At 37.2% G+C, this 24,019-nt stretch overlaps 2 protein-coding genes across 4 annotated transcripts in view; one reads left to right on the forward strand and one right to left on the reverse strand.

The window, feature by feature from the left end:
- The first annotated feature begins 2,519 nt into the window (after positions 1-2,519).
- LOC140158716 (metallo-beta-lactamase domain-containing protein 1-like) lies at positions 2,520-13,739 on the forward strand. Its single transcript, XM_072181907.1, has 5 exons — positions 2,520-2,624; positions 6,181-6,352; positions 9,244-9,407; positions 11,197-11,311; positions 13,427-13,739. The coding sequence occupies exons 1-5, from the start codon at positions 2,562-2,564 to the stop codon at positions 13,588-13,590; spliced, it is 678 nt and encodes a 225-aa protein (XP_072038008.1). The 5' UTR covers positions 2,520-2,561; the 3' UTR covers positions 13,591-13,739.
- A 3,241-nt stretch (positions 13,740-16,980) lies between these two features.
- The window catches only part of LOC140158717 (zinc finger protein 704-like), a 46,106-nt gene continuing 39,067 nt past the window's right edge, over positions 16,981-24,019 (reverse strand). For 2 of the 3 annotated variants that reach the window (XM_072181909.1, XM_072181908.1), the window contains exons 7-8: positions 23,774-23,878; positions 16,981-23,250 (exon numbers count right to left, since the gene is read on the reverse strand). In XM_072181909.1, the coding sequence (XP_072038010.1) occupies positions 22,990-23,250; positions 23,774-23,878 (366 nt within the window). In that variant the 3' untranslated portion in view covers positions 16,981-22,989. The remainder of the gene's footprint in view (positions 23,251-23,773; positions 23,879-24,019) is intronic. The other variant, XR_011859821.1, reaches the window with a different exon arrangement.

Raw genomic sequence — 24,019 nt, forward strand, 5'->3', positions numbered from 1 at the left:
CATGTCCCAACTTACAGGGGGGTAATTACTTTTTGGTACTGAGATGTTTATTATGCAACGTGAGCAAGCAATATAGTCGCCGGGATGTCGGGAATACCATCGTATCCGCGGATTTTAAGATATGAGCCAATTGTAGGCCTATTCAACTTCTCTGTATTTTTATACTACTGTGAACCATCTCCGGCGGAAGCCGATAAGTATAATTATGGGGTTTCAGTAAAATAATTTGAAAAAAAAACCCTGAATTTAGTTGATCCAGGGATTTAGAGATCCCCAATTTAATTGTAGCCAAGTAACACTGATGTATATCCGGACTTTTTCAAAAAATTGGTGAGGGAGGTCCTTATTATTTGTTATTATGGTTTTTTTTACTCATTTCTAACCATTGCAAAGTTTTTATCGGGGAGGAGGCTAATTCTCCCAAAGCCACCGGGGGGCACTTCAATGATGAAATGGATATAGGCGTAGGGCTGGCACTTCGGGGGCCGATGATTCGGTGAGAGCGAAATGTAAAAAAACATGGGGTCATTGGGTGAGAGCATGATTTTTGGCATTCGGTGAGAGCAAAATGTAAAAAATATGGGGTCAATGGGTGAGAACATCAGTGACCTTTTTTTTAAATGGAATCTTTGCGTGAGAGCCGAAACAGCGCCACATAAACCTCGAAATCGAATTCACATGGCTTAAGGGCTGGGGTACCGGTATGAACGTTTGGGCAGTATTTATTTTGGGACATTAGAGCACATCAGACATATCGAATTGCATTCTGAATACGAAGAATGTCATTCTGATATCAAATAATTTTGATTTTTTGAAATTCGCAATTTAATACACATTTTATGGCAAATCATTAAAATTGATATTTTTGATATTTAACAGTACTTGAAGTAAACTTTATAAATCTGATGATTTATACTTAAAGTGTATGTAGGTGGGATGAAAAGCCGACGATCAATTGAAAAATTTGACCTTTCGCATTGAAGATATGGATTTTTCCCAAAACACCAAAAAAAATTAGGTCTTTTTGGGAAAAAATCCATATCTTCAATATGAAAGGTCAAAATTTTCAATTGACCGTCGGCTTTTCCTCCCTACATACACTTTAAAATATATCATTAGATTTATATAATTTACTTCGAGGACTGTTATATATCAAAATTTGAAAAATATCAAATTTTATAATTTGTCATAAAATTTGTATTATATTGTGATTTTCAAAAATGAAAATTATTTGATATCAGAAAGACATGCTTCGTATTCAGAATACAATTCGATAGGTCTGAGGTCTCACATCCCCACAAAAATACTGTCGAAACGCAATAAACGATCATTTTTGGATCCCTTAATGATTTCTTTGTTTTTTCAAAATAACAAAATCAGTGATAAATGACAGTTGCTGTTCAAATTGAACTTGTAAGGGCCTTTGGGTGATTAAATGGAAAATAGGGGGTCTTCAGGTGATAGAACAAGTTCGTTAAAAAAATAAGGGCCTTTCCTTCTTTGGGTGACAGCGACGCTGAAAAAGGTGCTTTTTCTTATACTCGTCACCTCCAACTTCCCCCCGGGCCCAAAGCCCTATACCCCTAGCTTGAAGAAAGAGTTTGCAATGTGAAATGATAACCAAGAACTTCTTGAGATGCCTTTTCCATTTTAGAAACAAAAGTAAGGAAACAAATAGGAAAAATAACAAAAATATTTGAAAATCACCAAAAATCGGCGAGGGTGGGGACGATTGTCTTGGTCTTATATTGCGAATTTTAAAAAAAATTAATGTCAGAAGGAAATTTATTGCATTCAAAATGCAATCCGATGATATCTGATGTGCTCAAGTCTCAGAACCCGCAAAAAATAAGAAAACGTCGCTATCCGAGCCCTTGTTGCTTTAATATCACCTGTAGCTTATGTCATGTCAGTCACCAATTTTCACACCGTTATGAATTGTACAATGTACATCGCCCAACCCTAAATTGACGGGAATGTAGCGTTGGCAGTATTGCTAGTCACGTAGCTCACTAAAACGCCCAAATTTGTATTCGATTTGCAGCTTGAAGATCATTTTGTGGATTTTACATATCTTTCATTTTCTTTTGTATTTTATTCCTAGCATATAGAAGAGTATCAGATTTTCTTCCTAATTTCTTTGGATCCATGAACTTTCCAAAACGTTGGTGGCTTTTTATGACAGCTTTTATGGCAACACCATATAGTTCATGAGAGCAGTCGAGCCGAGGTCATCTTTCCCGTGGGTCATTGAACATCATTCATCATTCAACATGTTGAACCATAATACAAGGTGCTTGCAGCTTTTGAATTCCTGATAGATCACGCAGATGGTCATACATATGAACTTATGAAATGCTATATTTCTCGTGATCTGTGGGCACTATCGCTTTCATTTTAAATAAAGAACAGGCTTGATTTTTGTTTTGTTGTTGTAATTTATGTATGTATTTATACTACACTGAAGTCCGATGATTGAACTAAACATTTTTAAATGAACAGCCCGGGCGCGGTGAACATGATCATGAAGTGCTGAAGTTGAAGTAGTCAATGGTCTATGGATGTACTCATGTACTGAACCAACCAGTATATACATGTATAATATCAGCAGCAACTTAAGCAAAGTAAGTTTTAGAAAGTTACTTTAATGCATGTATGGTTTTCAGTTCAAAATATTCCACAATGTAAAGGCAACTTCCCCGGGGGGGGCACTTCAATTTGAAATGGATATAGGTGTAGGGCTGGCGCTTTCGCACTAAGGGGCATTCGGTGAGAGCAACATGTAAAAAATATGGGGTCATTGGGTGAGAGCATGATTTTTGGCATTCGGTGAGAGCAAAATGTAAAAAATAGGGGGTCATTGGGTGAGAACATGACCTTTTTTTTTAAGTGGAATCTTTGGGTGAGAACCAAAACAGCGCCACAAAAACCTCGAAAATCGAATTTCTAGTTCTAAATGGCTTCAAATTTCTTTATTTTTTCAAAATAAGTAACAAAATCAGTGATAAATGAAAGTTGCTGTTCAAATTGAACTTGTAAGGGTCTTTGGGTGACAGATCAAATGGAAAAATAGGGGTCTTGGGTGACAGAGCGCTGGAGCGAAGCATGTGTTAAGTAAAACAATATGGGGTCTTTGGGTGACAGCGATGCTGAAAAGGGGGGTCTTAACAGCCCTACATACGCGTCACCTCCAAAGTTGGAGTGCCCCCCCCCGGGGCAACTTCGCATGTAAAACATATGTTATATACCGCACAGTGTCATCACCCCGAATGCCCGATATCTTCATGGCAGAAATCGCCATGGTAGGTTGAATCCACCACCATGCATGGCCATTTTGTATCGACCTGTTTAATAGTTTTGAGTCGCATAATGGGCCGAAGGACATCTGACTAAGGCTACTGACAATAGCCCCATTTAGCTCGGTGACTGACCTCGCTGTGTGTCAGTCGAGCATGGTACACCATAGGTCATATGCTTTTAGATTACCTCCACAATTGGCCTATACCCACTGCGCTATATAATTCGGCACAAATAAATCAGAATTATCGTCAGTTTTTGACTCAAGACGCAAGCTACTCTCTCAAGACGCAAGCTAACGACTGTCATATCTGTTCAAAATATATATTCAAGTGCAAGGAACCACATCTGGTTTCTCTATACGAAATCATTTACGGGAGATATTCATAATTTCCTACCCCGGTATCCAAAGATTTTCTTCTCATATCAAACTCGTGCATAGCAAATTCACGTGTATCGATCCCGGGTATTTATTTTAGTATCTCCCCTGATAACACAAAGAGGTTGGCCCGACGTCGGGTATTGGTCGCCATGGACGGTGGCTGAGCGTCGGCTCAGATGTCGGCTGCTCATTGGGTGATATGTCCTGCCGGCGAGGTCGGCCCGACTTCAGTTCGACCACCGGCCGACGTAATGCCGACTGCTTAAAAGCCGGTGCCGACCCTAACCCGACTTCAACAACGTCGGCCCGAACTTGGAACTACATTGGACCAACCATTATCCAACGTCGATCCAACGATTGGCAAGTTAGCCCAATGAGGCGAAAAATCATGAAAAAAAAAATCAAAAATTATATTTAGTAGCGTATACTCTGCTTACACCGAGTCTTACACTTAATTACCTACTCTCTATTTTACAACGAACACAAATTTCCTAGCTTAATTTACACAAGTCACTTACCTTAATGGACCTACCGGGATTTGAACCAGGGACCTTCGGTTTATAAATCTGGTGCTCTACCGATTGAGCTACCGAGGTTTCTATATTTGATGAAGTGTTTTAAGTTAATATAAGCAATATTTTGATCAAATTTACTGTAAATATTGATAACATTTACTAAATTTGTTGATTTGTTTTCTTTATAAAGTAATATACATGTAAAAATAAAAAATTTGGTCAATGGATGGATTAATAACATTGGCCCAACATCAAAGATTTGATGAATTTCACCGACCTCAACCCGCCCCAAAGCAGCAGGCCGACGTTCACTCAGTGACGTAGGGCCGATGTCCGCCCGACTACTTCAGCAGGACCCGACCCTTGCCGACTTCGCCCGACCAGTCGCATACGTCCGGGAACCGACGGCATCGTGTTTACAGGGTCTGCTGACAAAGTATTTATTAGCCAGGCGATGTCGGTGTGTACTGTATACGTATAAAATAATTAGGCACCAAATTTCTGACCGCCAGCCAAAAGCCTGAAATGGATGATCATGATAAGGAATGTCAGAATGCGACACAAAAAATAATCTATGATGAATGCGATTATTGGCTTCCTCACAGCAGGTGAATAGAGTATCTCATCATGCATTGCATTCTATCTGCTTGTACTGTACTGAGACGTTGATGGGTCTAATGTAAGCATGTGTACATGTACACTGTACCAAAGCAAAAGTGGGAGAGGAGAGGAGAGGTCCAGGAGATCGAGAGAAGAGAGGAGGGCGAGTAGAGCAGAGAGGAGTTTATTCTGTTTATTTTAATTTTTCCACGTTGATCATAGGCCTACTGCTAAAACAGTGAGAGGGGAGAAGGGTAAAGGAAATTATACAACATCCAATATAATTCAGATATCCACATAATTCAGAAGATGACACAGGTGAGAGTTGGGGAGGGGGAGAGACAGACAGACTAGAAAGAGAAGAAAGCGAGAGGAGAGGCAGGGGTCCATTTTTAAATGTCACATTAATATAGACCAGAATGACATCAAATTTGCATTTGGACCTGATGTAGGCCTATCCTGCCTAGTTTAATGAGAGACATGACTAAGATTGCCCACTTGCAGCACCAGTGTTAAATGTTGCATATAATTGACTTATCCAACCTTTATTGACAGACATAAGTGTGATTGACAGCACCTATAATTACCTCTTGAAATGAGAAGCATGATGCCCCAAACGTAACAATGAAGTCAATTACACACCATCTCACTTAATCCCTTGCGTTTTTGTTTCTGAAAAATAGAGCTCCCGAAACAGAAAAGATAAAACAACAGATAGTGTGAAACCTACCTGAAAATCTTATGTAATCTTTGCCCTCCATCCGCCCATGTCATAAAACAACTTTAACCACCTGAGCACTACTTGCTGATCTAAGTTATGCCTCTGATTGGTCAATTACATGATATCTTCATTTTAATCACCAATCAGAATGGAGCTTTGCAAATAAGGCACCCCAATTGTTTTGTGTGATGAAATTATTCTAACAATGTTGCTGATAAATTAGTAGATAATTAAATCTGGTCAACCAGAAAAACTCACTTTTGGTCAGATGGAATCACCGAAGTTTCGGCCAAAACCTTTGGCCTTCAGCTGGATGAATGATTTAGGGTCATCCGAGGTCAATCGATGAGGAAGTTGCTTGATGACCCGATCCCAACCATGTGACAGATTAACTCTAACGTCCCTGCTCCTGTTGAGGGACGGTTGTTCGGCTCGTACCCACCCACCCACACAGCTGAAGGCCAAAGGTTTTGGCCGAAACGTCGGTGATTCCATCTGACCAAAAGTGAGTTTTTCTGGTTGACCAGATTTAATTATCTACTACTAATTGATCAAATCCCAGATGACTGAAAGTATACACCGTTTTAATGTTGCTGATAGTGAAAACTTTTTTTTGACCAAAAAGCAGGTAGTTCTCATGGAGTTAAAATTTCTTTGTTTTACAGAGCATGGCTAAGAATGGTGGTGTGTATTCTGTCCACATCCTGAAGGAAGGCTACTCTAAAGCAGAGGAACCTGGAGAACAAAGAGCATGTGGTACAATATCTCTTGTGAAAGGAACGCACAAAATAATTGTGGATACAGGAAACCCGTGGGATAGAGAACTTATAGTGCGAGGTATTCCATCTCTCAGTGTTGTAATCACCCATTGACAGGCCATCTTTGACAGATATGTCACTCTTCCTGTGACATTAGGGACCGGTCATTATTTACACCAGGGGGGAATGGAGGATTTCAATTTTTTGACGAAAAAATTTGTGTTACCTTTCGCTTCCATTCAAAAATTCCGGATTCCCCCCTCATTTTAATGTCTCCATTTAAAACTTAACATTCCCCCTCTTTCCTGGTGTAAATAATGACCGCTCCCTTAGTTCAATTACTAATTATGCTAATATTACAAGTTTGTTCCCTGTAGGTGACCTGAAAATATAAAAATGTTTTTTGTTTTGTCAATTTACTTCATAGTTTTGTCAAATCAGTGTAGATTTTCATAGGATAATAAAATGTATGGGAACAAAATTTATTTAATTAAACAAAATATATATTTTGTTTAATTAAATAAATTTTGATAATTTTCACCGGAGCGCTTTCACCAGGTCAACCGGCATCTTCAGCGGATGTTATTGCTCTGAAGATTTGTTGTTGCTTGTGATGTTGTTGAGACACCTCCTTTGATGTTGCAGATGTAGATGACATCATACAAGAAGATGTTAACAGGAGCAAAGGGCACCCGATTGACTGGGAGAACGTAAAAGTGTTTAAGAGGGAGTCAGGACTTCCCTCGGAGGGTCTTGGAAGCAATCCATATCAGAACTAAAAGACCCAGGCTGAACAGTGACAAAGGGTTAGACATCAACCCTGTTTGGGACAACCTCCTCAACAATCTTCTTGTTTGACGTCATCTACATCTGTGACATCATTGGAGGTGTCTCAACAACATCACTTGGGGAGTCTGTTGCCCGGGGTCTGTTGGGGGTCTGGAAATCAATATTTTCATCAACAATCATTACATTATATGCCTGATTACCCAAAGACCGAGAAAGGAGAGACTGGAAAAATATCACATTTTGCCACACATCAGCCCTCCGCTAGGATCAGGCATTTATTTTGCTGATTGCAAAAATCCTTTACATATTATAATAAATACAAGAACAATTTACCGTATATAAAAAGCAAAATTGGCTAAGGCTTCAGCAAGCGTTAAGCATACAAAAAGATGCAAATATGGGAAAATAGATAATATATGGAATACCGGTAAATAAAAAGCAACGGAACTGTGTGATGCTACATGAGGCCAATAGCCTTCAGATGAGGTACCTAAAAGGGACACATAATATGATTTGAATAGGGTGAATTACGCTATATATTGTAAGGGAAGCTGCTTACAAGCAAAAATGTTGAGCAAAAGCTGATAGGGTGAGTTACGCTAAATATTGTAAGGGAAACTGCTTACAAGCAAGGAACCTTTAAAAGCAAAACGCTGAAGCCTTAGAAGCATATTTAAATTAAAGATTTGTTCTTTTCATTTGCTGGAGCCCGCGAGATGTTCCCGAGCATCCTTGTAGCTTTGTAGGAAAATAACCTATATATTTGAAAAGATAATCATTACTATTTCTTAATACTTTACAAGCAAGGGCGCCTTATAAGTCTATAATTTGAGTAATTTTTTATATGGAATGTTGAAAATGATCCGCCATCACCCTCTAATAACACAATAGCATGCATATCATATTTATCAAACATTGTATGCGCATTCCTTTTCTGCATTGATAAAATGTTATTGATATTTTTGGCCTTACAACCAATTCATATTTTTCCTCAACCGCTTATGGGAGTGGCGGGTGGGAAAATTAAATTTTCGATCCTAGTCGGATGAGAGCTGAATGCGTTGTGATATTTGAAAAAGAAGACAAAGCCAATCTCTCCAAAAAAGGCTTCCTCTCATTGGCTAACGAAAAAACTAGGAGGAATCTGCCTTGCGAATGGGCACGCCCACCGTTGCCAAACACGCCCGATCGATGACCGCATGACAATGACCCGATTGACCTCCTAGTTCATGACCTTAAAAGTCGAGCATGGGTAAACTGGTTTCTTCAAGACGAACATTCAGAAACATTATTATGTTAAAGTTGGTATTGATTTGTATGTGATTGATGTCTAGATTTCCATTATTGAAAGTTGCATAAAAATTGGAGTTGTTGTTTTCTTAAAATGGCCATTTTACGCCGAAATAAAGAATTTGAAACATCACCTCTTTTAAAGGCTGTTTTACCTACACCTATTTAAAGGATACTATAGGGTGATTCGGATAAGTATAGACTAGGCAGATGATCAGTTATGTTGCCCTCAGGTAGTTATCATTAGCACTAAACATCTGAGTGTCACTGAATTTTCAAGACAACATTTCAGCCTCCATGTAGAAACTTTCTCCGTGAAATTGAAGCAATATTTTTTTCATTTTCAGACCATTTTATGCAGTGTGAACAAATAACTTCCGGTTGCATCTTTGATTTAAAGGGAAATAGTACCATATTTCCCTCATACTGGGACATGGATTTTTGGCCACGAAACAGCTCTGGCCTCAGTCCAGTTGAAAATGTGTGGTCCATAATGGAAGAGAAAGTCTACTGTCCCCCACTAGCCACAAACAAGAACATGCTGGTCAAAAATTCAAGGATGCATGGGATTATGTGAAATTGGGAGGTCATACGAATGATACTATTCTTCCAAATCATCTCGACGGATTACGGGGGTGGAAGAATCGCTGCCGCAAAGTGATAGAGAACCAGGGAGAGGAAAGTTCGTAAACATTCAGTTCTTCAGTCCATAAACTGCAAATAAAAGTACAATGTTGCCACAATTCATCTAAATATATTTTGTTTTATTCATTTAAACAAACTTTATACTATAGGTGGTCCATTCTTATCCGAATCACCCAATATATAAAGTGGTGCCAGATGACATTTCAGTGGATACCAATATCAGTTTGGTCTTTTTTGTTGTTGCAGGTTTGGCATCCCATGGATTATGTGCAGATGATATTGATCATGTTGTATGCACTCATGGACACTCTGATCATGTAGGCAATTTGAATCTATTTCTGAATGCGAGACACATTGTTGGTTATGATGTGTGTCAAGGAGATCTCTATACGGATCATCCTTTCTCAGAGGTATGTGAAGAAAAAAGCTATTAACTAGAAAGTTTCTTTCCTCTTCTTCCTTCTGCTTTTTTATCACTCTTTAATACATTAGGCCAAGAAAAAAAGAATGTATGTCTCAGACACCTGCATGCATTGCTATGTGAAATTTAATTTAGCGCTTAGGGCTACGCGTTGGCGTAATTATTTTTTTGCCCATATGTTCATTTAAAAAAATATATTTCAGTATCATATATAGCGATCCAATTTTGTCTTTTTTTTGCAGTTTGGTTGTTGTTTTTTGTACACATTTCTCCATGTGTATAAAATCTACAAACAAAACTATTCATTGTGTATGTATATTACTATGTTTCTGTATTTGAATATCAAAAGTACATAAATATTGACTGTAACAAAATAAATAAATAAAAAATATCGCATATCTCATTTTCTTAAAAAATAAAAAAATGCATAGCACTTAGCTTTTTACCAAATGTGTCTGAGACATACTTTCTTTTTTTTTCAGCCTTAGAAATCAATAGACTGGCACTTCTTTGTAGGTAAAGGCGCTGACTTGTAAGGTTCATCAGTACAACTACTGTGACTACCCCTAACAGCTTCTCATTACACCTGGGTGGGGTGAGGCAAGCGAGGCAAAGCGCCTTGCCCACGGGCGCAACACAGTGGTGGGACAGGGACTCAAACCTCGCATGTCGAGCAAGCTCTCAGATTATGAGTCCAAGGCCGTAACCACTGAGCCATTGTGTCCTCAGATGAAGTTGGTAGTTTATGTTTGTAAATTTTAATCTACACATTAAACAGAAATATGACCAAACAGCCTATGATCCCTGGAGCAATTTTATTAGAATAGGATGAAGAATGTGTTGGGGTATAGTATGTAAACAATGGCCTTTTTGCACAAAACTCATAATTGAAATCAACCCCGATTATTTGGGAGGTGGGAGATGGAAAAACCCACGTCTTCCTCCGATGGATAATCAAGTGACCCATCCAGTCATCCACGCCTATCATTCAGCAGGATTCAAACCTAGGCTTTTCCCGTACAAAACTAAACAATTGGTATTCACATCCGAACATCTACTTTTTTATTGTTCTGATGTTTTTGCTGCTTCGATTTCGCTCTTGACTGAAACATGTTCGAATATGCTGCGCTCACATATGATAAGACAAGTAAAGGTTTTTTAGCATGTTTAGCAAGGCGAAAGGGGGGGGGCAAAGATTTTTTGGGGCAAGCAATTTGTAGCAGACTATTTTGAGAATTCACCACCTCAGGTTACACATAATTACTGCACCACCCCTAATGATAATCTGAGGTGATGAAAGGTTTATTCCATCAAGAGGAAATTATTAAATGGTAAATGATGACTTCAAGACTTCTCAAGGAAATAACATATCAACATACTCGTGTTAGTTGAAACATAATGATTGTGAGCAAGAGATGTTACACTTTGTGAGTCTGGATTCTAGCGCATGTATGCAACACTACATATATGCATGTGAAATTTACTGTATGATTGTAATGCTTGATGGGGAACACTGGACATCATTTGTCAGATAACATACATCTAAAATTTACACACATAATGTACATGTAATAGCCAAAGTGTGCACAATTTGCAAGTGGAGAAATCTAAGTGCACTAGTATTACTCTGACTATAGCTATATATGAAGATTTAGAATAGGAAAGAGACTATAGGAACATCTTGTATGATTCCTTGTATCAGTTGTAAGGGGACATGATCCAGAGCGGAAGAACCCAACTTTTATTTAACTTGTTCTATATAACTTTCACACTCACAGGGAATTAGCCTATGGATTGATGATGTTGTTGAAGTGAAGCCTACTCCAGGTCATACACATAGTGATGTCAGCCTGATAGTACATAATACAAAAGATGGAGTCACTGTTATTGCAGGTGAGCTGTAGAAAATCTATCCAGATACTACCTACTACCACACTGAATAAAGCAATTCTATTGTGGTAGCTTGGTAGTAACTGGACTGTTATCAAGATTTGGCTTTCTGCGTGAAAATGGATATAATGAGAAATGGGCAAGAACGCATGCCGGAGGGTCACTCTCATACAAAAGTGCTACCCACCCATGTCCCGACCACCTCTGAAATGCACCCTTAATGGTGAATTTTCACATAACCAAATTGCACCCCTTAATGGAGAAAAACATGCAAAATCCTACCCTAAATGGCATAGCACAAGCAAAAACCATACCCTAAATGGCGTCAACTGCGAAATATCTAATTTATACCCTAAGTGGCGTAAACAGGAAAATGAGCTGATTTGATACCCAAGGTGTCTTTTTGATGTTGCAGACCTATAGATTAGATACTAAAGAAAACATGCACAAAGGTAACAAGAATCAATTAAAAAGTGGTAATTTTTATCAAATTAGTGCAAACTCACTCAAATAATAATATTACTAACCCTAAACGTCTAAGGATTTGGCTGAAAAAGGACCCCTAAATGGCGATGCCTTCTAAAGAAGTACCCCTATTTCAAAAGACGTCGACGATGCTGTGTGGTGAAAAACATACCCTTTTAGACGTTTTTCTTGGACGCAGGTGTGTAGCAAGTCAAGTATTGAATGACCCCCTGGGAATGCATGTCTCTTGTTTTTCCTGTGACTTTGGTCTTTCATAATTTCTCCACAGAGCAAACACACGTGCAAGATAATATGTCATCAGGTTAAGGTTAGCAACTATTTTAAACTGTTGCAATTTGGTAGTTCACAGCATCTTGCGAATGGTAGTGAGCTTTGGCAAAAATTGCATTGATCATTTCATAGCGAGCGAGTGGAAGAATTCAAATATCACAGAATATACTGTTGTAGGTCCTGTGGTTGTTGAGGGCTGAAACAACAACACTTTTGTAAAATGTACATAATTCATTAACAACAATAAATCAAGCAAGTTTTCAAAGTAATGATTTGTTGAATGAACTTGTGGAAAACATCAAAGTGTTATTTTTCAATAAAATATTGATTTAGATTTATGAAAATCTATTTTTTGGCTGCTTCGATCAACAATACCATGTCTGTTTTGTTGGTCGAAGCTGCCAAAATATCGATTTTCATTAGTGTTGTTGTTTCAGCCCTCTTTACAACACAACTCAAGAACCACAGGACCTACAAAAAAGTATATCTGTGATATTTGAATTCTTCTACACGCTCGCTATGAAATGATCAATGCAATTTATGCCAGAGCTCACTACCATTCGCAAGATGCTGTGAACTACCAAATCGCAACAGTTTAAAATAAAAAATAATTGCTAACCTTAAGGCATCGATCAGTACAAAGCATTAACATATCTATTCTATATGCATGATACTGGTGCATAATGCCTTGGTGTCGTAGTAGGCAAATTGCCTGGCTGCATGCCCTAAAATAAAACCTGAAAAGAATCTTTTACCCTGCAAGTGTGAGACAACCAAGCACCAAGATACAGGAACCAGGATCATGTGTGACCTTACACTATGCAGATGATAGATATCCTAGGCTATTTTTCTGCTTTATCCGAGTCTGAGCAGTGCCAAATCCATTTGTATCTCAGTCCGAGCCAAGTCCAATGAAACTATAACATAAGTCTGCGGGACTTGAGTCCAAACTTGGCCTGAGTCTGTGTTCATCATTTCCAAACAGAGCAGAATTTTTAACTAAATCATTGCAGCTGTGAAGGCTCATATGTTCTGGTAGTTGAATAAACAAAAGTAGTTTTGAAACTTTCAATGGAAACTAGTGAAGGAAAATTTTCATTTACCTTGCAAATATTTTCGACAATGATCTGTTACCATCCTCAGGCAGTTGTGACTGGCTGATGGTCTACTTCACACCTGGGTGGTTTAGGTGTTTCTAGAAGAAGACCTGTAGAAGAGGGCCGAGATCTTCCGAAGATTTACGAAAGTCGTCTTCTACTTTTGTTTAACTAAATCATTCTACATACTGGATCTAGCAGATTTGGAACTCATGCACTCACACATGGGCCTAATTTGACAACTATGTTCACATCCATTTTGCAGGTGACCTCTTTGAATGCGAAGAAGATCTCAAAAACCCATCCATATGGAAGGACAACAGTGAAGCACCAGACATGCAAGAATCAAACAGATCACAGGTACTAACTGTGGCTAATGTAATAGTTCCTGGACATGGCAAGTTATTTCATGTGACAAAGACTAAATGACACAGATCACTAGGATCCACAACATGCTCATCTATAAGGGCACAGTTCTTTAACCCTAATACATTTGTACATTCATTGAATGACCTTTGACAATTTGGGTACAAAAACTCATAATGTGCAACTTGAGTTCAAATTTTGCACTTTGATTGTATAATTGAGGTTAATATTGAAAGTATCCCATTGGGATGAGGCTATTATGTTCCATAGTGGATGATATCCATCTCATCTACAGTGCAGCTAAGGTGTGTATTATTATATATATTTTTGAATAATGTACCTGTGTACAAGATTTAAGTTCTTTGTGGCTCACTCTTACAACAACAACTCTTGCAGATATTCTTTTTCTTGAGGAACCATCTGAAGATCTACTGCACACATGATTGTCACACATAACTCTTATCAATGGGCCTATCAGTTTTTACTCTCTGGATATTGAGTGCCTCTGAAGCGTTTCCCCCAAATTAGCCAAAAACATTTTTGGTTTAAAAATTCCTTGAATTGACTAATTGCGATGCATAATTACAAATGTTTGCGTGTGCCCCCTATAATTTTCTCTGGGCCAAAATATATGGCCTCTGAGTAAACACTGGTGCCTGATGTGTGATCTAGTAATGTATTCCAGCTGGACTGTTATCCAACATTTACAGCATTGAATCATGGTCATTACATGTATATGGCCACATGGCACACATCACCTGTGGTATGTGTGTAGGACAAGTGTAAGAAAACATTGACGTCACTCTTTTGAGAAAGCAATATATACTTAAGCAATATAACCTTGGTGTAGCTGATGTCACAACTGGGATAAACACCCACATATTGCCTTTGCTGACATGGTTGCAATGTGAGTGTGCACACACATACCGAATGTTTAGAACAGTTTGCCCAGATGTCGCGGGGGCACTCATGTATAAAAGTTATAAGCATCTGCGTGAATTGACTTTCAAAAATGACCTTAAGCTAGGATGTTGAAAATTTGTCAAACTAACCCTAAACAATGATTTTACTCAAATAAAAACACCCTAAGCGAGAAATTGGTTTGAAATTTACACCTACACAAGAAAAGGCATTATAAAAACACCCTAAGTGAAGATTTGGTTTGAAATTTACCCCTAAACAAGGATAGACATTACGTGTGTCGGTGGTCATTCAGTGACAGTGATAGCGGTAAGCTTAAAATTACATTGACTATTGAAGTTGACTCCGAATTTGTAAAAACCTGGTTTGTAAATTTTTTCTTGGAAACCACTTTTTTATGCCGAAAAACTTGACAAATATGTCACCACTATTAAAAAACTACCCTAAGCAAGGATCGTCCATAAAAAAACACCCGTTCATCTAGTAAAATGAGTGTTTTGATACCCTAATCGCAGATCCGTGTGGATCCTCGTTTTGCTTTTCAAAACCACCCTAAATCTGTGTTTTCTTTCACACAGATGCTTATAAGTGATACGTGAGTGGCCCCTGGGCCAGTTGTCTAATTACTATGATGATAGTAATGAATAGGAATGTATGGCCTGTCAATGATGTGTAATAATAGTAGTAAAATGTATTCATGACTGAACAGAAAAAAACTCTTGTTGGTCCACATTACAAGAGGATGATTTTGAAATTGGAATTCATTTGAACACCAGTAGGTTGGCAAAGATAGCCTAAATGTTTTTTATGGCATATTATTTGGGACATTTAATTTTATTCAAATTGTGGAGAAAGCTTGATTTCTGGCTAAAACACTGTTTATTTAATAGGCCATGTATCATTGTTTTCTGTCAAGCTGAATAATACACATATCCTGGGTTTCTCTACCTGTAGTCAGGGCATGCTTGGCGTATTTTGGGGGGGCTTTGGGCGCCAGCCCACGGGAATCAAAGTAGAGGCGGCAAAAAGCGAAGGGCGGCGGAAGAAGAAGGGCGGCAAAAACAGGGCGGCAAAAAGCGAAGGGCGGCAAAACAATTAGCAAAGAAAAAAGGCGCCAAAAATTGAAAAAGCATAACAAATTTAGAAAAAGGGTTGGTTTTGGGACGCTAGCGCCTAAAATCCTTTTTTTTTTTTTTTTTTTTTTGCTCTTCACTTTTTCAAACGACCGTGAAAAAAATTAGGTCAACCTTTTCGGGCTGTTAAGGAAGGGGCGGCAAAATTGTTTCTTCTTCAGCCCCCCCCGGGATTGGGGCGGCCACAGTACGCCACTGCAGGGTGTACCAAAATGCCTTCCCACAAGATAATAGCATAATATAAGCATATTGTATATTAACAATAGATACAGCTGGGAGGTTAATCCATTTCCTTTGTTATGCAATGCTTCTTTGGCGCGCCAACTGCTGCGCGATTTGTACACTACGCTCTTTACGCGTCGCGCTTGCGTGTGATGCCACAGATTTGGTTTGTACTTCTACATGTATAGTGGACAGACTGTAGTTAAGGGTTTTAAGAAGTATTATGCTGAACATGCTGAATGTCAGCAACCCAGCATTGCACCATTAGCTAACCCTGTATGCTGCCCTCTTTAGCTCACTTATCATGTGGCTCTCTCTACTGATTTTCTGTTCTATAAAATTAATTCATGCATAATATGTGACACGATCGGTCCATGGGGGCCAAAGGCGGCAAATTTGAAACTGACATAAAGGTGAAAATATGAAGTAAAAAACAATAAATTATGTTAAGAAAATAGACATAAAAAAACTTTAGACCCAAGTATGCAAGACTTTTGGTGTTTTCAGTAAATGGTAGCCTATTGTATGTATAATGTAATAATTACAGTAACTCAATTTTCAAAAATGCTTCCTTTGGCCCCCATGGACCAGATCGTGTCTCATACGAATTTAAAACAGACAAATCAATCTTCGGCACAATGGCACACTTAAAACTATTATGTAGAAGTGGGTAGTGGATTCTATTCGCTACTTGCATGGTTCTGCCATTATGCACTATGTGCAGGGAGAGCCTCAAACTGGCAGCATACATGAATGGGAATTGAACCAGTCATATAACATTCTATGTAAGGTTTATAAAACGTAATTCTTCCTTTCATGTATGCTGCCAGTTCGAGGCTCTTCCCGCACATAGTGCATAATGGCGGAACCATGCAAGTAGCGAATGATGGGCTTTCCATGTGTTAAAATAGAATGTTACAGGATGGCCACAACCATGTGTTCATTTTGCAAGTAACATGAACTAGCAAAATGATTGGACTATAGACTCCAGTAAACCAGTTGTCTGAAATGCTTTGTATGTATTCAAACTGAACATTGAAATGTTTTACTCTGTAAATAAAGGTATAAAGAGAATTGCATATGTGCCACAGTTTGTATTTTTGCTCAAACTTTAAATGAAAATTGGTTTGAAAACAAGTCGTGGAGACAAAATTAAGAACAAATACATAGTCAAAAATATATTTTTCATTTGTATTTTATTTAAAACTTGACTTTCCAAGTCAACATTTATGACAATGATTTTATTATATTGACACATACCTTATACATGTACTATGTACATTATCATAACAGTTAAACATTGCTTTAGAAATTAAGATTTTCTTATTATATAATAATATACAAATAATAAAAGAAATGTTACATGTATTCAAAACACAGAGGAGCCCATTCAATATGGGTCAATCAACAAAGTACATCAAAAGTTTCTCTATTTCACTAAATAAATTTAAGAACTTTGACACTTTTACAAATTATAAAGCTCCCAGCCAGTATGTAGGCCGAACTAATTAAAAGTTTCGCTTGGCACCAATGTTGAATTAAATCTAGTACAAACCACGGTATTATTCTACATTGTACTATTACAAGTTGACATGTTATTGATTACAATTGTCGATCATCGTACATCAATAATAAAAATATAATTGTGTGTGAAAATATCGTCCGCAATGATAAACCATATCATACATCATGAAATTTTTCAGAAATGACCACTGGAGGTCGAACGTACAGTATTACACAGAATTTTTCATCCAAAGGACATAGATGTATCAGTCAATCCTATCCCCTTCTAGATGATTTTTAGAACATGTTCCCTCAAATTATATCTTCTGCTACGACAGTAGCAATTTTTGCAGAGTGCTTGACGATGAAGCAGGGTATATTATAAACTACCCTTTGTCAAATTAGGCTGCAATTTTTTGGACAAGAGGGCTATCACTATGTCCACTGTTTAGCTACTTTTTTAAGGACACAGCTTAAACAATTCCTATGACCAGTGCCACATCTGGACCAACAGGTTTGCAATGACACCAACATTTTACTGAGAAGTGTAACAAGTCCCAAATTCCCAATGGTCTTGAGACCTGACATCAACTACAATATAACTAATTGGCAGCCAAAAAGTACATAATTTTCAAGTGATTACCAATTTGAAGAAACAATACTCCATGTATGCCATATTTAAATTGACACAAAACACATCATTATAGTGAACTTATTCATCAGAATTTGATTATTGCAATAGGTTAAATATCTATGAAAAATTGTGTAATTCTCATTTCACTTCACTATTTTAACTTATTCCTCTCACCCTTGAGCATTGCAACAGGTGGCTCTTAACTTCCCAGGTTTATACATGCTGTGGTTGCATAGCAAATGTTGCCAATCTAGCTGGTCCATTGAGTTTATAACAGGCACTGTCTTTGGAAGGGAGTACGGTGTTGATTAACTACCTTTCAACATGAATCTTCTTGGCTTTTATGACCTTTTGGAAAGATTTGAATAGATTCCAAATTTCCAAGTTCATTTCAAAACACAAGTGTCATTTGTAATGTTGTATGAGACGGTTCTTTCATATATTATTATCGTAATTAATTGTTCCACATAGTAATAAAATACATTTTACATTAAAACAAATATGGCACTATCTGGACTTGCAGCTACATTTTGTGGCCATTACTGAAATACAAGTTTGCTGAACTAATTTATATTTCATGTGTGTTCAATAATCAAAATCGGTTAGGTGTGAACATTTCATTAATACAAATGTTACAAATTTGAAACCAAGTTTGGAAACTATTCAATTAAATAGTAATATCTTCAGTCTTTCCAATTTTATTGTCAACTTGGGTATACACACTTTTAGTTGCAGCAATATGATTTGCATGAAGGGACAAAAAAAACCTGTTGATATACACTCACATTATTATTCCTTAATCCAATTTAGAAGGTGGTAGACCTACATTATAAGCAGAAAAATGTTTCTAGTGATTTGGTTTATAAATACTGCAAAGTATATTCACATTTTGAACACAAACCATTCCTTTCCCATTAATGCACTTTTTTATATATTTTTCAACACCTATATGACTTGCAACAGGGCCTCAGAATCGATGAGAATCACAGAATCAATTCTTGTAACATTTGTTGCAAGAACCAATTTCTTTCATTGAATCATGCAATAAGTGAAGCGACTCAGATGGTTTTTGATTCTGGCAGACTGGCACAAAATTGAGGCCCTGTACAAGTAGGGCTGTTGTCGACAAAGCTGTTGTCAAGAAATTATCAACAAAGCCATTTCTCCTATTGTCGAAAAGCATGAACCAATTGTCGACATCATAAGATGACAATGATCTGGTGGAATTTGTTGTGGCAAGTTACCGATTTGATTACATAACGGTAATATTTTAATGTAAATAAATTATGCATAACACAGTTTCCGAACTTAATATTTTGGCTTAATAAATTATGCATAACACAGTTTCTGAACTTAATATTTTGACTTAATTGATGTATTGCATTGTCGACAACTTGTCAACGCCAGATTTTGAAATTTTATGATTTGTCGACATGCAAATTCTACTCGACAACAGCCCTATTAGGTATGTGAAGGCTATGACTTGCCTGGGCAACCAGAAGTGACCTACGGGCTGTCTCCTGGCAAGCCCAAGTCTTATAATCAGCTCTGAATACACAGCTGGTTTAAAGTCCCTGGTGCTATGACAAAAAATACATAATTTATACTTTGAAATACATTTTATTATATTGAAATAAAATTCAAGTAGAAAAATCATGGCGAAAACCTGTACAAAGTGTTTTATGCTAAAAGATTGTTGAATATATAAGCATTCGGTTTGATATAGTATTAAAGTTTCATAGTATATATTGTATCTGACGAAATATCCTGCACTTTATACAAGACAACCTGCAGTGCAATATGCATCCAGAAATATAGAAGAAAATTATATAATACTTATTTTCAATATCGATATAAAGACATACATTCACTTCTTAGTAAATCGTTTTGACATTAATCTTGCACTATTTTGTACATTCATAACAAGATTTGTCATTTTATCATTTTCCTGAGATTAAGAATATCCTAAAAAATTCATCCTTCGAAATATCAAATCCTTTTAAAATCAAATGTTTTCCATGACAACAGTCAGTCAATTTATTGTTCCAAGTCCTGATGCCAAAATGTAACTCTGAACTTTGGAAATAAAGCTCATAACATTTTCAGTTTTTGTAGTTTTTAGATATGCCCTACCACTTGTAAGTAGAAAAAATAAATACAATCATTGGAAATGGAAAACCAGATGACTTATATTCCATAGATGTGTGTACATTTTAGGTATATATAGAAGACATTTGCAACTTACAACGGCTCAATTTTTATATCAATTTCAAATCCAGTACCTTCCCTTACTTAAACTTACTGCTGTAATTTCACATCATCAATATCAAATCCAGTACCTTTCCTTACTTCAACAAACTTAAACTTACTGCTGTAGTTTCAGTACATTTAATCCTTCCTTTCCAATAATGCCCAGTAACTTCTCATAATATACATATTACTGTCCTTTTAGTCTTTGTAAATCCATGCATTTTGCTTCCTATTTATAATATCAACACATAGATACAATACAGTCACTCCGTTACTAGATCTCCTAGTGGGTAAAGAGGAATTCTCTCTTCTCCTTCATCCCCACTATCAGTAAATTGATTCCAATTGATGACTTCACCAATCCTCTTAACAATGCCACTGATTTGGCATCAATCTAGCATCATTTACGTATAAAAAAAATTACAAAAATCTTACTAAGCTCAACTGCCACTTTTTGTAATTCAAGAATAAATACCTCACAGTTGACAATAAAAAACAATTATTAAAACAAAACATTTTACCCATTTCTTTATAATCAAGTAGTAAAATTACTCTTACAATGCCGAGAAACCATATTTTCCTCATCAACAAATCATTTTTCCCTTTCAAAATTAAGTCCAATAAAATAATCAATTCCATTCAATAAGTATATAATAAGTAATAAAACATAATAATAAACTGGTAAATCAGTGTAAAAATTGTCCATACCAAGGATGGGAAACTGGTTCAAATTTATTCATTTATGAAAAGATTTTGAAGTGCAAAGTGCCGAAAAAATATACTTTACCATGGATGCAACTTCCATGGTTGACCTGATTAAGTGTTATCTGCATCATCAAAGTGTATATTGCAATGTGCAATTAATAGATAGCAAGTCATAAACTCACCCACCCATTTACCTACAAAGTAACCTAAGATACAGCTGCATTGCATCAAAAGGAAAGTTACAAAAAAACATATAAAAAAACCAGATCAGTATAAAATAGCTGCTTAAAATGCCATATGCACTTTGACATGCGAACAAGCTGCTTTCCAATCAAACATACAATTTCAAAAGTTCATGAAGGCATCATTCATTTCTTAAAGTAAGGGTGATTTATATCAGCCCGCATAAAAAAGGATACTTTTGATCAAATTGTTTGGTAGTATATTGCATTTTAGCTTGCTTATTATGGAAACATTAACATAAAATGAGAGAATAGCTGACAAGAAAATGGACTGTGCAATCACATTTCAACATTAACAGTTTTTAACTGGTTCATGACACAGTAAACTTGAGACTATCAAAATAGCTGCTTAAGGTGGTTGAAGCTATATTGCATAAAGTGTTACCTAGCAACCAATGGGTCACATGATCAGGGATAAGGGTGTTACAGGAAGATCCAATCAAGCCTCTATGAGCTGGACTGGACTAACGCCAATTCCATGGCATGATGCAGTGCCAAAAACTAAGCTTCTCAGTATAGCCTTTTCACCACAAAGGTAATTGCACAAGTTTTGATCTCTATTTTGGGATTTTTGTGGTTTTTCTGTGCCATTTCTAGGACCTATCCTGTGCTACGGAGAGTTTATGTGAGAAATCACATGAATGTTCAAGCAAAGGTTACAAATATCAAAACTCAATTCTTTTAGAAAGAAAAAAGATGTTGGTTTGAATCCAAATTTAGAAAGTAACTAAAAAGTTGCAGTCAAACTATTGGAAATATAAAGCGCTATGTTTCTTTACAAATGGTAGTCAATTCAATGACTTTGTATGTGAAATGGCTTCGATAAAATTGTCTAGGCACTTTGGTGTCAAATTTTCTATGACCTTTTAACCTTATACTTATAGTGATAATTTGATGAAATATCAAAATTCAAATTATGAGATGTTTTCCTCGAGAAGTTAAGCCTTCAATTCAAACCCAAAAGTGCATCTTGTATTAAATGATACAACCAGTGCTCAAACTAAGCCAACATCTTTGGGGCCTTGGGTTGGAAATATACAGGCCTTCATCAATTCTTACTCTCCAAAACTCCATTGTAAAATTGTAATGTTATACTGGTCACATCAGCAACAGGTTATGCCTTTCACATTCTTATGGTGCAAGGGCTCAAAATGTTTCAAACACTGGATGCAACATCTAATTAATATTATTTGAAACTAATCAGGCTCTATCTGAAAAAGCAAACAATCCTTCATGCCCACAATTAATTTTGAAAATTATCTGGGAAACAACATTGCTGCATCCAGTATATACGAACGTGAGCTTCTGATGACATTTTTTCATGTGAAAGGAACAAGAAGGATATTGCATATTAAATCATCATTATCCTGAGCCGCAAAACATTTCAATATTGCTATAAGAACCATCTCATCTTTTATAATTTTGAGCTATCATATAAAACAAAACATAAGGTCTGGCCAAATTAAAGTAATTCTCACTTCTCAGATGTGAGACATTTTGAACCATTTCCAAGTTTGTCAACACTGTTACCATGCCAACCATTTCCAATGCGGTAACTGAAGTAATCAAAGTAGTTCATCTCCTCCCTCATGCACATGGTAAGTCATCACATGACACAGGGTTCTGCGGTTTCCAAGCATCTTTTTTCGTAACACAAACCTGATATTCGCCTTTCTATTTTCTGCACCGGGCAAATCTGATGAATGACAGCTCACAGAGCAAGCCAAGAATTTGGCAGCTACTAGCTAGTACCTGGCTTGAAAACTTGCAGCTTCATCTTTCTTATGCCAACCTGCAGCAGAAAAAAAGTCTAAAGTTCACCTTCTGATAAAAGGTCTGTATATTACACTTTTCAAGTAAATCTCACACATGCCTTTTTCCACCTGCACTGTGTACACCAGAGATCGCGATTGTCCATACCGTATACTTTCCGACACTTCTTACCCTCTGACCTGATTTTGGCATGGACAGGAGAGCCAGCAGGCCCTGCTTTGGGTGGAATGACAAAGTGCTGGTTAGTCTTTGGTGATGCTGCCTGATGCTGATGTTGCCTCTGCTCTACCAGACTGTGTTTGTGCCTCATGTTCGGATGTGGCGGTGATGACGGAGTAAACTGTAGAAATGTAAAATAAAGAATTTTATTGATTACTTGAGAACATTACTTGACTGCAGTGTAAACAATTGGGTGTATGGTCATTAGAAGCCCCCAAAGCAGTCAAAATTTGACACATTCCCCAGAGAAAAATGCCACAATATGGTCCCCCCAATTAGATACTGTGTCCCCTCAATCAGTTCCAGTGCCCCGCCCAGCTCCCCCCCCCCCAACCCATCAGATGACTCATGCTAGACTACTCTATACTTGAATGCACCATTCTGAAATTTTGACAAGCATTGCCAATTTCTATTCTCATTTAAAGGCCTTCAGGAGATTTTTTTTTTCTGGAGGGTAAAATGACCCAAAATATGACAGAATCTTAAAAATGTTGCCAAAATTTGATGATTTTTTTTGCAAATATGTTTTGAAAATTTTCAGTCAAACCAAATTTTACAAAACACAAAATCTGGGTCAGTCGGGCACGTAAAACAAGTGTTTTTTGGGGTGCCTTATTAGGAAAAACTTTTTAAAAGTTTCATACCTGTGGTGCAGCCTGAAATCTTGTAAATTGCGTTGTGGGTACTGTCGGCCATGAAAACGATGCCTGCTGCTGGTGCTGCTGAGGTGAGATCAGTACTGGGGTCACCTGTACATGAAAAGGAGCAGGTAATAATTGAGTCTGTGATCATCTGATTTCATTAATACAAGGTTGTCTCGCATATTGCAGTATCCGGCCTATCAAACACTGCCTACATTGATGTAGTAACTCTTGAGGGGGTCAACAACT

The sequence above is a fragment of the Amphiura filiformis genome, chromosome 8, assembly GCF_039555335.1.
Source record: "Amphiura filiformis chromosome 8, Afil_fr2py, whole genome shotgun sequence".
Classification (NCBI taxonomy): domain Eukaryota; kingdom Metazoa; phylum Echinodermata; class Ophiuroidea; order Amphilepidida; family Amphiuridae; genus Amphiura; species Amphiura filiformis.